This window comes from Podarcis cretensis (genome assembly GCF_951804945.1).
Source record: "Podarcis cretensis genome assembly, chromosome: 1".
In the NCBI taxonomy this organism is placed as follows: Eukaryota; Metazoa; Chordata; class Lepidosauria; order Squamata; family Lacertidae; genus Podarcis; species Podarcis cretensis.
This window is the reverse complement of record NC_137170.1, coordinates 64,132,975-64,147,012: the sequence shown is the minus strand read 5'-3', so window position 1 is coordinate 64,147,012 and position 14,038 is coordinate 64,132,975. Positions and strand designations below refer to the sequence as shown.

Genomic DNA, 14,038 nt, shown 5'->3' with positions numbered 1-14,038 from the left:
GATCAAGGGTTAGCAGGAGGTGGCCATTCTGCTTCCTATTCCCACTTGCAGCCCTGTCTCCAAGCCCTGCCTCCAAGTGACCCTTTGAATTTGAGTGTGCTGTGGCATTCAGGCTGGGTTCTGCTCACGGAAGGTGCCTCAGCCCCAGCTTGGATGATCTTCTCCCCTACCACAGCCTTCCTTGCTGTAGCCCACCACATTCAAGAGAGTCCCCTGACCCTCTGGAGAGTCTTGGAAGCAGGGCTGAGGAGGGGAAGCCCAAGGAGACGGGAGAAGAAGGGTTGGGTAGGAAGATACTTACCACATGCTTCTGGGTTTTTATGGCATTTTCTTCAAATCCGCATTACATTAAATCTTTCATTACATGTGTTTAGGTGCCAGGAGAAAACCTTCTCCTAGGCCTTTGGCTAATTAATCAATCTATAGGGTGGGGGTATTGTTTTGTCTGTTATTATTATATATATATTGTGTTTATATATTATAAACCACTCTATGATCCTTGGATGAAGGGTGACATAAATAAAATAAAATAAAATAAAATACGAGAACAGGCAGTTCCTGAAATATCCTGGACCCAAGTTGTTAAGGGCCTTGTAAATTAATTCAAGAACCACAAGAGTTAATACAATCACCACAAAGGGTGATTATATGCAAAAGATGACAGGGTCCGTGAACTATTAATTCTTGTCTAGAAGAGGGGATTTTGACAGGGATTCAGGGTTAATGGATTAAAAATAAAACTTTTACCCCACGATTACAGGTTACAATTTAATGTACTTAAAAGTTTTATGTATTTGTTTTCTTAGCAGATTTATAGGGCTGCCCATCGACATGTTCCCTGAGCAGGTTACAAGGCAAGAAGTAAAATGCCATACTGTTGCCATAAAGTATACCTCCAGGCTAGTGCAGTAGTATAAAGTGAAAAACTGATCTTTCCTTCCTTCCTTCCTTCCTTCCTTCCTTCCTTCCTTCCTTCCTTCCTTTCTTTCAATTAACCTTTTAATTAGCATTACAGAAGACTAGAAAATGAGTTTCTCATTCTGCTTACAAAATGTAGATAAGAATTTTTAATGACAGTGCCCTCTAAATCAGAAGCTGATATATGCCACTAGCAAGTTAGCTAAGTCTCTGGCAACACTTTTGTTGTTGTTCCTAATACTTTAGTACTGTATTCATTCCTTCCCTTTAAGAAGAGAAAGTATGTTGACTCACATCTCTCGGGACTTCAGCTTTGGGGGACATTTTGAGTAGCAATAAAGTTCCCTCCAAAATTGCTACAAGCCTCCTATAAAATAATGACGGTTCACTGAATGTATATTTTTAAAAACCTAAATGCTGAACTCCTAAAAACCATTCATCTTACAGCAGCCCCTGGTAGTCTTTCCCGCAGCAACAAAATGACCTGTTCACTTGATCCTGAAAGCTCCGAATTCTATGATCTCTCTAATGCTATGTCTCAACAAGACAGCTGAGAAGCAGGTCATTCTGGTTCTCAGGTGCTCTATTACACTCAGAGAAATGCAGCCCCACCTAATTTCGTTTCTACCGTGCATTCCTGACCACCACAACACTGACACGTTTACATTACCTGCGTTGCACAGTTTTCAGCAGACTAGTCTTATTGCACTCCAAGTAGGGGGAGAGTTTTTTCAACAACTTCATAAATATTACTGCTGAGCCGAAAAGGTAAGTGGCTTTTAGTTAATGGTTTTCACCAAGTGATCTTTCTAGTCTCTTGCATTAGCTCTTCAAAAATGTCTCTGTCTGTAAGTGATCCAGGTTAGAAACTAACAGTTGTATCGGCCAGGTAATGCCCTGGCCTGGCACAGATCTGAAGATATGTTCTTAGTTGCGTTTAACTTACATTCTGCTTGCAACGTCTCCCCCTCTCCTTCACTTCTAAGCAGTGGGCAAGAGGAGGCATGTCTCAAGGAATTTAAATAACAGTATTTCTCAAAGTGATAAACTCTAGCATGTGTTAACTGTATATAAACACTACCCCAAATGACCTTTTACTGTTCAGTAACATTATAATGTCTGCTGTTCTTTCTGAAAGTTTCAAAGTTAGTATTTCATCTTTAACATGTGCAGTTACTTGCACAGAATGCATGTAGAAGACAACACTTCTCTGTAGTTTATGAATGTATACACTGGCTAAGTTGCACCTGTACTCAGGAAAGAAATACTAGATTATTGGAGTTCTCCTATTTAAGCATTGGTATAACGCAGAGAGGGGGAACTATCTGGAAAAACACCTTCCTCTGCCCCACAAATGAGAGTTAATGATGGGGTAGAAAAAGTGAGATTGGACTGGATTTTTTTTTTTAAAAGTCTTCAAACAATTATGGTCAAGTAGCATTTTAGCCTTTACAAGCCATATGCTAAATGATATCACTAGAACATACTAAGTAGGGATGGGGTAATAAATTAAATTCAGTTCACATTTAAAGACGAAGCTACCTAGTTTGCACTTTCTGGGACAATACAGAAATTGAAACTTTGAAATGTTCGCTTCTCTGAATTTTGCAATATGGCCCTCAAAGTCAAGTAATATGTGCAAAATGCATATGCTAAAATAGCACATGCATAAAGATTCACATAGTAGTGAAATTAACAAATAATAATGCTTTGGACTAGGGAAGCCTGCATTACAATGTGCATATTAGAAATTTACATTGCAACTGATGAATTTTCATGGGGCCATTAATTTAATACAAAAATTCATAAACTGGTGTGGAAATCTAGAGGACTGAATTTAAGATTGGAAAAATGAGGAAATGACATTGACATATTCACCCGTTCCTAATACCAAGGTATATAAGACAATATGTAGACGCAATATAAGTACGAAGGTCATTAACTTACTTTATTTCATGCTTACTATTATCCTTTATGAATAATGATACTAGAGGAAGTACAGCAGGCATGATAGCTGCACCAGTGTGTTATTGACATGGTAACCCCACCATTACCAAACTACAGATGATGTTTTAAATTTAAAACAGCTTTTAATATTGTGGTTTGGGGCTGGTTCAGGGGAGCGGGAGACTGTGGAGAGCAGGGCTGCTGGTTCACAGACATTATACCTTAATACAGTGGTGTCCAAACTTTTTTCAAAGAGGGCCAGATTTGATGAAGTGAAGGGCTGTGAGGGCCAACCAAAGCTGTTGACCATTTTTTTAGGATTGAAGTTGCTGAGCCACAGTGGCCAAATTGAACCAACCGGTGAGCCAAATTAGGCCCCTGAAATGAACTTTGGACATGCCTGCTTTAATACAAAAATCATTGGTGGCTATGAATCTGAATGAGGTGAATTAGGTACAAGGAGAGTGAGTGTCTCCCACTTTCTCCTTCTACAATAGCTTAACGATTGAAAAATTCACCTCTATGCCCAGGAGATATGTAAGTTTACACTGTAAGGGCAGGAAGTGTGAAAGTGTCATGCCAAAGATGACAGAGTGTTGCAGAGGCAGGAAGCGCCACCTCTCTTTTCACCATGCCCAAAGTCATTCAGATGGAGGAAAGATACCCAGAGAAATTTCTCTTTACAGAGGCATCATGTGCTTAAAGGGGCTGCCTGGCCACACCTCTCACCACACCCCTGATAATGCACAGCTCTGCCAGTGCGCAAGTGTTAGCAGCATTCCAGGGCATAGGAGTCCACTTGCGTAGGTTTCTGCATCTCATCTTAATATGTGGATAGCAGGGCCAGGGCCAATGAGATTATGGAATTATCAGGGCAAGGCTAGAGGCAGAATGCAATCCTATCGATTACATGATGCCCCATCAAACAAGTATCATGTGAAGGGATCTTATGACCGTCACCCATGTGATTTTGCTATTGCAAAGCTAAGTGAAGTCTTACTGTGTATAAAGTATACCCTGCAAAGATAATAGGACTCTAAACTATTTGCAGTTGCTACAAAATCCTAGTAGTTTACATGACCTTGTAGTCTGCTTGGGTATGGGTGTGCCTTAACTGACACACACAACCACAGAAAGAGAGAGAGGGAGGGAGGAGATATATGATTGTGGCTGGCTCTCATAAATCAAAACTCTAATTGGCATATGCCTTATTTGAATTCACGAGAATTCATATTTTCCTCAATGTCTCATCATTTACATCTGCTTTGAATTTTCCCTTTAATAGTCCCTATTCATGCTCAGTGAAGCAAGGACACATAGATCAGATTCCACAGTGACACCCAGAACTTTGGAATGTTCTTCCTATGAGACTCACCAAAGCCCAAACCTGACTATAGTGAGGGTTAGTCTTTGGTAATTAATGTTAATTTCTTAACTTAGAAATACCTTTTAGTGAATTTTGATTTGTGTTGTTTTTTAATTGGCATGTATTTTGCATATTTTTACTGCTGTAATCCAGTGTAAGTTTTAAAGATAAAGGAAGACCAATTAAATAAATGGGGCTAGAGAGATATTAACAGTCTTTATTGGACATGAGATCCATGCATATCATATTACCATAAATTTAATCCAAACTAGGGCTGGAAACCTGCACACAACTTAGGCTGCCTAAATGCAGGTCCATAATTTTCAAGGTGGGAAGATTTCAGCAGGAAAGGAAAAAATCAGGGCAAATGTGAAATACCATATTTTTCTGTGTATAAGATGATGCTTTTTGCTAAAAAAAATAAGGCAAAAATCGGCTGTCGTCTTATACACGGATAGTTAATGCAGAGGGGTGTGGGTGGGTGTGTGATTAATGGCAGCAGCCAGCAGGAGACTGGCAGCGGCGATTGGGCAGGTAATTGGTGGCTGTGGCAAGGGCTGCTGGCGATTGGCTGTGGCTGAGGAAACTGAGCAGGTGATTGGCGGCTGTGGTGAGGTGGGTAGGCGATTGGCGGCTGAAGCAAGTGGGTGGATGAGCTGCTGGTGGCAGTGAGCGGGCAGACAATTGGCAGCTGCAGTGAGGTGTGTGATTGGCAGTGACTGTGACAAGCGATTGGCAGTGGCAGGCAGGTGGGTGAGCGATTGGCAGAAATGACCTCCCCGCCCCCCCCCAAAGCTAAACAACTTAATTTCTTAATTGTGGGCTAAAAGGGGGGGGTTGTCTTATACATTTGGGCATCTTATACATGGAAAAATATATGGGCTGAATTCAATTAATCTTACATTGAAATTAATGGGCCCAAATTAGCCATGGCTATTAATTTCAATGGGCGTAATCTGAGTAAAAGTTAATTGGATACAATATATTTGAATATGTTGAAGAATAAATTATACCACAGCAGTTGAGAACTCATATCTCATAATAACTGCAGCAGCCATCACCACCACCCCTCTTTTAAACAAAAGGGAGAGAGAACCAGTAAACATGGAGAAGCAGTAAATTGGGCAAATACATGAAGCATTGGGGTTGTAATCACACTAAATCACTACTAAAAAGTAGCCTAGCAAGATCCCATAAGACTATAAGGGAAGTCCTGGTGGATTAACCCAAAAGTCCTCCTAGCAGTCTGCTTCCTACAATGGCTAATCTAATGCTTCTGAGAAGCTGTAAGCATGGTGTGAAGGCAATAGTCCCTTCTCTCCTGCTGCTCCCCACCAGTAATTGTTATTCACTGATTCACTTCCTGTGAACTTGGAGGTTCCTCCCATGGTGAACGCCATTGGTGGGAATGAGGTGTAATTAGGGTTCCACCTGTTCATAAAGAATTTGTGCTACAGAGAAATGAAATGATAAACATCAGTGTCTTTAAAAAAGAAGAAGTTATTTTGGTTTAAGTTATTACTGGGTGCTAAAGTGGCCCTTTGTAAGCAACCTTGTTGGAGAGAAAGAGGCAAAACTCAAATTAGAAGCAAAGGACAAAAGCCAGATCAGCTGATTCCTGCATTTCAGCTTTTGCCACTAAGTGTATGTGCTATTATATCTGCGGGCATGCGCATGCCGAGAAATGTTAAACGAAAGAACAAGAAACCGGTTTATTATTACACATGAAAGGATTTCTGGGAAACACATAACTAAAAATAAACTCAACTATTTCTCTTTTTTTGAGTCCCCCTTTTTCCAAGTGGAAAATTATAGTGGATGGAACAAAAAGAGAGAGAGAGACTTTTGTGTTGCAAGTACAGCGATTTCAGCATCATGCCCTGTAAATGAAAGCTTTAGTTAAGTGAACTTTGGGTAATTTCCTGTGGGGGTTTCAAATTACAGCCAAGGTGAAATAAAAACAAAAATGACAAAACTCACTTTGTGTAGTAATGAAATGGCTATTGATGGAAAGCAGAGCGGGTTGTGCCAGAAAGGAAAACAACAAGTATGGCCATGAAGAGAAAGGAATATTTGAGAGCTTGCTAAAAGCTCACTCGATGTTTTATTTGTGCTTCCTGTGGTTCTTTAAAGTATCGGTTATAGCGGGCGGGGGGGAGGGGGGAGAGGGAATGCAGTCACAAGGTATGACAAATGTTTTTGTTCATTCAGTCAGAGGGCTTGTAACTCAGGATAAGCAGATTAATTACATCTTGAATACTGCCACTTATGCAGGGTGGGGAATCAGCCAAATAATGATTTGTCTCTTCTGCCTTGACTCATTTCACAAGAATTGCAGCCATATTTTGAACGAAGTAATTGCAGCAAATAATCTGCTTTTATTTTATATTCAGCTATGTGGGCAAAATATTTACAAGCAAATAAAAATAGTGATTTTTTATTTTGTAAATTTGACTGAAGTTGCCTGTGGCATATACAACATATTTGGGAAACAGGCACCAATTTGTACAGTTGACATGGTGCCTAACTAAGAGGAGATACAAGATCCCTTCATCCCTGTTCCTCATATCATGCTGTTCTCTTTCCCCTGAGGTCCTTGTCTTGAGCATAAACATCTGCCAATGGGACCTTATGAACGTAGGTTTTTCCCATGCAAACATCCAGGCTCCATGTGTGTACTTTAGTGAATAGGACTCCTATACATGCATAGCCCTCACACAAGTAATGTAAGTAGGGGGGCTATGGCAATTTGCCTGATGGGAATAAAACAATTTATGAGCACAATTCTGCCAAGACCACAAAAGGGGAAAGATAATTCATGAAATGCAATGATGCAATAAAGCATTAATCACACAATATTGTGTGATTCACAAAATTGAGTGATTAACAAATCTGTTCTGTCCACTGAATAGACTTACCCCAGTATCACCAAATTTAAAAAGTTACCAGAATGTACTGGAACAAGAAAGGTAGCTGAGGAAAGTGATTTTTCTTTTAGACAGTTATGGGATCTGAAAACTGACCAGGACATTTGTTCCTTAAAATATATATATATATATATATATATATATTTGTCCCTTAGCTGTGCTGTCAGAAAGTTCGGACAAGAGAAACCAATCTTACAGAAAACAATTTCTGATAATACGCAATGAGAAAGGCAATACATTTTAAAAATACATTCCTATAAGATGACCCTATGTCTAGCTCAAGAATAATGACAGCTATTAGGCCTTGTCTATAAGACCAAACCATCCTGCTATCTTGAAAAAGAGAAATGTGTTCTTAAATTGCAAAGTTTTGAGAAAAAGCTATTACAGTAGACAAGTGTTGAATTTAGTAGTTGGGACTCCAATTTTTCAAGGAACAAGCAGAGTGACGGTAACTCCAGTTCTTCATACTGCCATTAATTGCATCAGCTGACTGGGAGTGACAACACACTGCTCTTTTCTCACTCACATCTAAACTTGTTATTGTGCGAGTACTGTAATTGGGCAGTTTAGACCTGCATAGTGTTTCCTTCTTAGCCCCAAATATGGGAGTCAGTCAGATCCTGAGTGTAAGCCACATGTATTCATTGACTCTTTTCACAGAAGATTGGGATACCCTCCAATATCTTGGTCTATAGCGTACCATGAAAACACCAAGTTTATAAAAGGGGAAACCTAGTATTTGGCCACAACTGAGACAACCAGAATGAGAACTGCAAGATATCCTTTGTGTATTTATTAATTTTGATCTTCAATTGAGTGAATCTTTGTGACTTTTTTTTTATAAAAAAGATGCAATATAAAGATAAATATAAACTCTGAACTTTTTTACAGGTTCATCATATCAAGAAATAAGTATCATACCTGTGGAGGGAAAATGACGATCCCAGAAGAAATTATGTTCATTTTGCTGTTGGCTAACTTGCAACCAACCAGAAATGCTGGTGTCAATGCGCTAAGTATCACAGCCACTACAAGCAGCTTAAATAACACAACCATGAGTTCTACTATATTTATAAATAAATCATCCATTAAATCTGTAACTTCTGGAAGAACTCCTTCTGTAACTCTTACATCACCAACAGACACTGATGACAACACAACAAAAAATATGGTGATGGAAAGCAGTACCCAAAGCAGCAGTGTGACACTCCTTAATACTTGGCTATCTTCAACGGCACAGCAGCTGAATCTTACAACTAAAGATTCAAATCAGACTTCTGCAAGAATCAATGGAACATCATCTCCTTCAGAGATGCCTACAGTCAGCAGTGGCCTGTTCACAATCTCTGAAAACTATTCAGTCACAACTTATATCAATTCAACAGAGAAAGCATTGAACAACTCTACCACAGACAACTATAATGTCAGTTCTACCACCATAGTCTCTTCTAATGGAACTCAAATTGATGGCATAACAGTTCATCCTACCAGTAGTATGCCAAATACATCAACCATGTCACCAGGTACTAAGATCAACAGTGTTACACCAGATTTATGGATAAGTTTGCAAACCACAAGTCTGCACTCCAGTTTTACTGATGGGTCTGCAGAAGCAAGAGAACCCCAAAAAGGTACCTTAATTTTCAAGAATATTTCAATAATAGTAGCTACTCTGGTAGTCCATCCAGAGTAGAGTAGATAAATATTATTAGACCCACTGTTGCAGCTGGCTCAGTTTTAAAATGAGTTATAGAAGTTGAACTATTCATTTTGCAGAAGAAAAACCTGACAGGATTCTAGTTTACATTTACATGACCTTAGACAGACTTTTCTTCTTCTTTTCTCCCACTGCATTCTAATACAGTGGTACCTCGGGTTAAGTACTTAATTCGTTCTGGAGGTCTGTTCTTAACCTGAAACTATTCTTAACCTGAAGCACCACTTTAGCTAATGGGGCCTCCCACTGCCGCCGCGCCACCGCAGCGCGATTTCTGTTCTCATCCTGAAGCAAAGTTCTTAACCCGAGGTAATATTTCTGGGTTAGCAGAGTCTGTAACCTGAAGCGCATGTAACCCGAGGTACCATTGTAATGGTAAAATTGGAATAAAAGAACATATTTTTCAATGTAGCATTATGTCTGAGTGAACTAATTCTGAAGAACATCAGTGCACCAAGAAAGGATAGTCAACTAAGTTCTCCTCAGAGTAGACTCATTGAAATTAATAGAGCTAACAGTCATCTTCATTAATTTCATAGGTCTAGTCTTTATAAGATTAAGTTGAATACCACCCATTAGTTCTATTTTATTTTTGCACGTGGTCCTTGTTTATAGGGAAGAAAAGCTTATTTAGTGCAGATTGTACAGACTGTTCTGAAGAAAGAACATTGCTTTCATAATTTTCCAACTTGTCTTCAGAGTTCTGACAATGTCTATCCCCCACAATCCAAATGCTGCTATAAAGAATATGTCAACAGAAATACCAATATAGGGTATAAAATGTGCTATAAAGTTTGTAACCAAACTATGCAGCCTACACTTCTTTTTTCCATTTAGATGTTATTAAAGTTGGAAAGAAAATATGCAACTGTTAAAATCAAATTTCCAATATCTTTTTATCAAAGATAAAAGAAAGTAATCTAAATAACAACACAAACCGGAAGGAGAAAAAAGGAAAGCGTAAAATAAGAAAAAAGAGAACTTCTGATTCTTCATCTAAATTATCCAAAACATCTGCTCCGAGATAGCACCCAACAATTTTGCTTTCTATAAACCAATATTTTCTTCAATCCTCAAACCCAGATATAATAAATTCATTTTCTTTTTCACACAAAAAGTCTATAATGGGTGCAGCCTATACTTCTGATTCTGATGGACAGGAAATAATTTCAGTATAAAAAGTGGAATAGATAGACAGATGTGTGAATATCTTATTACTTACTAAACAGATTAAGTCTTGTTTGCATTTAATTTTACTCCTTAATCTGCCCTGCACTGTGTTTCATACTGCAATTCTGTTGTTCATGTTGTATTGTGACAATTCTATCTACATTATCAAAAGAACTTTAGTTGTGGGGAAGAAAAAAATATCATAAATAAATAAATAAATAAATAAATGATATATGATAAACTGTTTTCATAATAGTTTCTTTAAAATGACTTAGAGTTATATGTAGAAGTGAATGTTTTGGATCATAAACTCTGATTGGATGTTCAGATCTTATCAGGGATCCAAACATTTTGTCTTTGCTCAGTTGCCAGTCATTATTTGGGATGACTATATAGTCTCTCTCTGCCCCCAAACCCCTAACATTCAGGGATTATTTTCCAGAGCTGCTTGTGAAAGTTATATGTTTGCTTAAAAATCCATTTTGTTTTTGTTTTTCAGAAAACCGTAGTAATGGAGCTGTAGTGTTTGGTGCAATAGTAGGAGCAATTCTAGGGTGTGCATTAATCTCTCTGGTGGGCTATTTCATGTGTGGGAAGAGAAAAACTGACTCATTTGCACATCAGCGACTTTATGATGACATGAGGAATGATCCAGGTAATGAAACAGCAAAACGAACTGAGACATTATAGTCACACAGATTTCATTTTATTGTAATCGTTTTGAGATAGCTTTGAGATTTTGATAGCACAGAGATCATCCTGAGAACATACCAATTGTCTGGAATTCAAAGTAGGTACTCAAATACTGAATTTTCAGCTAAAAATGGCACCCAAACTATAGACTGCAGGAAGGAAGGGATCAAATGATTCTGCATGTATGCTTTTACTCATGCTTCAGTGGAAGCAGGTAATAAAAGCAAAACACAATCCATACTACAGGAAAACATATCAACATCAACACTTTATACACATTGCAGTTCAATACCCAGCTATCCACATTTGTGTAGGAAAACGAGATTTATTTGTTTGTGTTGCTTGAAGGGAAGCCAGACTGTTCTCATGCTTACATGATTGCATTTATTGTGGTCAAACTGCAAGGACATCTGCAGAAGCAGAAAATGTAATTTACAAATTCAGTTGGCTTCCCTTACCAAATGCAGATTTCGTGCTCAAAATACACTCATTTTAATTTTCCTTAAAGTAAAATACTACCAGAAAAAAATGCTCTGTCATGATGTTTCAGAACTAAACTTGAAACACTGCTCATTAGGTTTGTTATCCCCCTTCTATTATCTATACAACTGTGGCACTAAAATGTCCACATTTTCCCTCTGAAATCCAGGCACATTATGCCTGGATCACATTACTGGTGATATTATGCCCTCTCCAATTATGAGCAGCAATAAAGCAGTCAGAATGAAGTCTTTAATGGGCATCAATCTACATTATTCCTGAAGCAGATAGCTCTTCTCTGTAACAATAGGCTACGGAATGATATGTTCAGAGAAAAGAATTGTCCATAAAATGCTGTTACAAGCTGCTCCGCAAACACAAACCTGGACACATCAAAGCAAAGAAAGCAGTATAAATTCTTGTAAGGAGATGTCTCTGAAGACTTTAGTTTACACCCAAATCCAAATTAATGTGCTCTTGCTTTTGGTCGTTTCCTGTGCAATAAACAACCATTAGAAACAAACTATCTACAGTATTCAAATGCCAAATATTTTATCACATGACACAAAAAATGTATTTGAATTTCCTGCATTGTTTTGACAACTCAATGCTAAACCCATATTAACTGTATTAAAACATTCAGTTTTAACATGGATTTATTCTGCTTTCTAACTTGCATTAAACAGCACAGGAGAAGCTCAATGGCCCCTTTAGGGCTAGGTGTAGAAACAATGATTTGTTCTTTCTCTTAGCTATCTTGACATGTTTATTTGAGGCTCTGAACCTCAATCAATTGATTAGAAGTGGATTCCAGTTCTAAAGTTGTCTTATCTTGCTTCTTTCTTGCCTTTTAGTCAGGGGAGAAGGAAAGCATTTGTGATGGTTGCCCCAGTGATTTAGCACCTAGAAAAGATCAGGCATTTTTCTTTCCTCCATTCCTCTGGATTTCCACTCTATGGGAAGTGCAGCATCTACCTGTATAATGCTAAATCATGTAGTATAACAAGCAAGAGGCTTGGGCTCACATGTTTCCTCCCCCTTCTGGTGAAGTTATGATGAAAGGTCAGGACCTACTACTTCCGTTTTATATTAATCACAGTTTAGCATCTTAAACCTAAACCGTGGTTGATCTTAAACTATGGTTTAAGTTGGCTTATTTCAGTTGCAGGGCTGGCCCACGCAGGAGGCAGACTGAGGCAACCACCTCAGGTGGCAGAATCCTGCTGGGCAGCACCACTGTGGGTGCCCCACTCACCCCTGCTGCCACCACTCACTGGAAGCCACCACTGTGTGACCCAGGTAAACAAAGGCTTCAGCAGTGAGGCAGCAGAGGGGGGGAGGGAAACATCTTCCCATTTCCCCCCAGGTGGCAAAACTGGACAGGCTGCCTCTGTTCAGTTGTAGTTATGATTAACTAGAATGTGTCAGGTCTGGATGACATTAAGGAGAGGAAGTGCATGAGCCAGAGATGGTCATATTTTCTCACCACACTAAGCTATGGGTCAGTGTTACATCTGAGCCAGCTCTACAGGCAAGGTAAGGACCAAGGAAAAAACATGCTGCAGAAACATCTGCTCATAGATTAGTTCTACAAAGCTAGAAGGGTTCATTTGCATCCGTTTTCTTGGCCTGAGCAAGGAAGTCCTGTATAGCAGCCCCTATAATGGTTAGAGGAGAAGGAGACTTGTAGTTGCCAAAATATAGTGCTTCAGCAACACCTGTATGGAGGAAGATGAGCATGACAGAAAATATATGGGAAAGGAGTTGCCAAGTTTGTGTTGTATTTTTTTGAAAGTGGATGGTTGTTGCTTGCACCATAATAACTGACTGAAAACTTCATGCCCTGGCCAGTGTGGTGAGGTAGTTAGATAGCTGGATATGTATAAGTGGTAAATACACTTATGAGTCCATGCTCAGTTATGGCACTCACAGGTCAGCCTTTGGAGAGTATCTATTTGTCTATTGCCCATCCTATCTCACTGGATTGTTGTGAGACTAAAAATGCCACTCTGAGCTCATGGGAAATGGGTGGGATAAAAATAATAGCTGCATTTTGTAGCAAAATTCAAGTCTGTCAAAGTGATTAGAGAGCCTCCCATTGACTACTATATGATTTTGATCAAGGCCTTATTTTCATACTTCTGACATTATATTTTAAACTCTTTTAAAAAATGGAAATGCTTTTGCAAGCCACACTTATATCCCAAACCGTTATGTTAGTCACCTAAGAAAAAGAGAGATTTACTGCTGCTGAGTCGCTCTAGAGTCTTGAAGCAATTCCAATTCTGTTTCTCAGTATTAATTATTCACACATGACATTTCCAGCCATGGGTGTATCCACACATGAGCAAGTGTGTATGGAGCTTGATGTTTAATCTCATTTCATTCCATACACATCCCAACACCTACAACTGGCAAGAGTAGAAATACTTCCTTAGTCAGATGCATCCTGAGATAAAATAACTCATTCAAGGACCTTTTCAACATTCTATTCAAAGCAAGCATTGTTCAGAACCCTATAAATATCTGTCTACATTTATTTTGCAGTTCTACGACTAGACAATGTGTCTGAGCCTTACGGTGCAAGCTTTGGAAATCTGTCATACTACAGCCCTACAACAGTCAACGAGACAGCAGCCCAGAGCAGCAAAGAATCTCCCTATGATGCAATTCAAATGAATGACATGTCCGCATCACAACCTTCAGCACAGTAGTGTGAATAACTTGTGTCAAAACAAAACATCTCACACCCACGGTTTCTTCTTCTTGCGTTTAAAGATCAGGTCAAATGGTTTGAAAGATTTTTTTTTTGTGTGT

At 38.9% G+C, this 14,038-nt stretch overlaps 2 protein-coding genes and 1 long non-coding RNA gene across 7 annotated transcripts in view; 2 read left to right on the top strand and 1 right to left on the bottom strand.

The window, feature by feature from the left end:
- LOC307216712 overlaps positions 1–14,038 on the top strand; it is a 427,955-nt gene that overhangs the window by 204,762 nt on the left and 209,155 nt on the right. The window lies entirely within an intron of this gene.
- ANO3 (anoctamin 3) overlaps positions 1–14,038 on the bottom strand; it is a 241,881-nt gene that overhangs the window by 24,522 nt on the left and 203,321 nt on the right. The window lies entirely within an intron of this gene.
- MUC15 (mucin 15, cell surface associated) lies at positions 1,229–14,029 on the top strand. The gene is made up of 4 exons (XM_079971062.1): positions 1,229–1,686; positions 8,053–8,792; positions 10,548–10,703; positions 13,769–14,029. The coding sequence occupies exons 2-4, from the start codon at positions 8,096–8,098 to the stop codon at positions 13,933–13,935; spliced, it is 1,020 nt and encodes a 339-aa protein (XP_079827188.1). The 5' UTR covers positions 1,229–1,686; positions 8,053–8,095; the 3' UTR covers positions 13,936–14,029.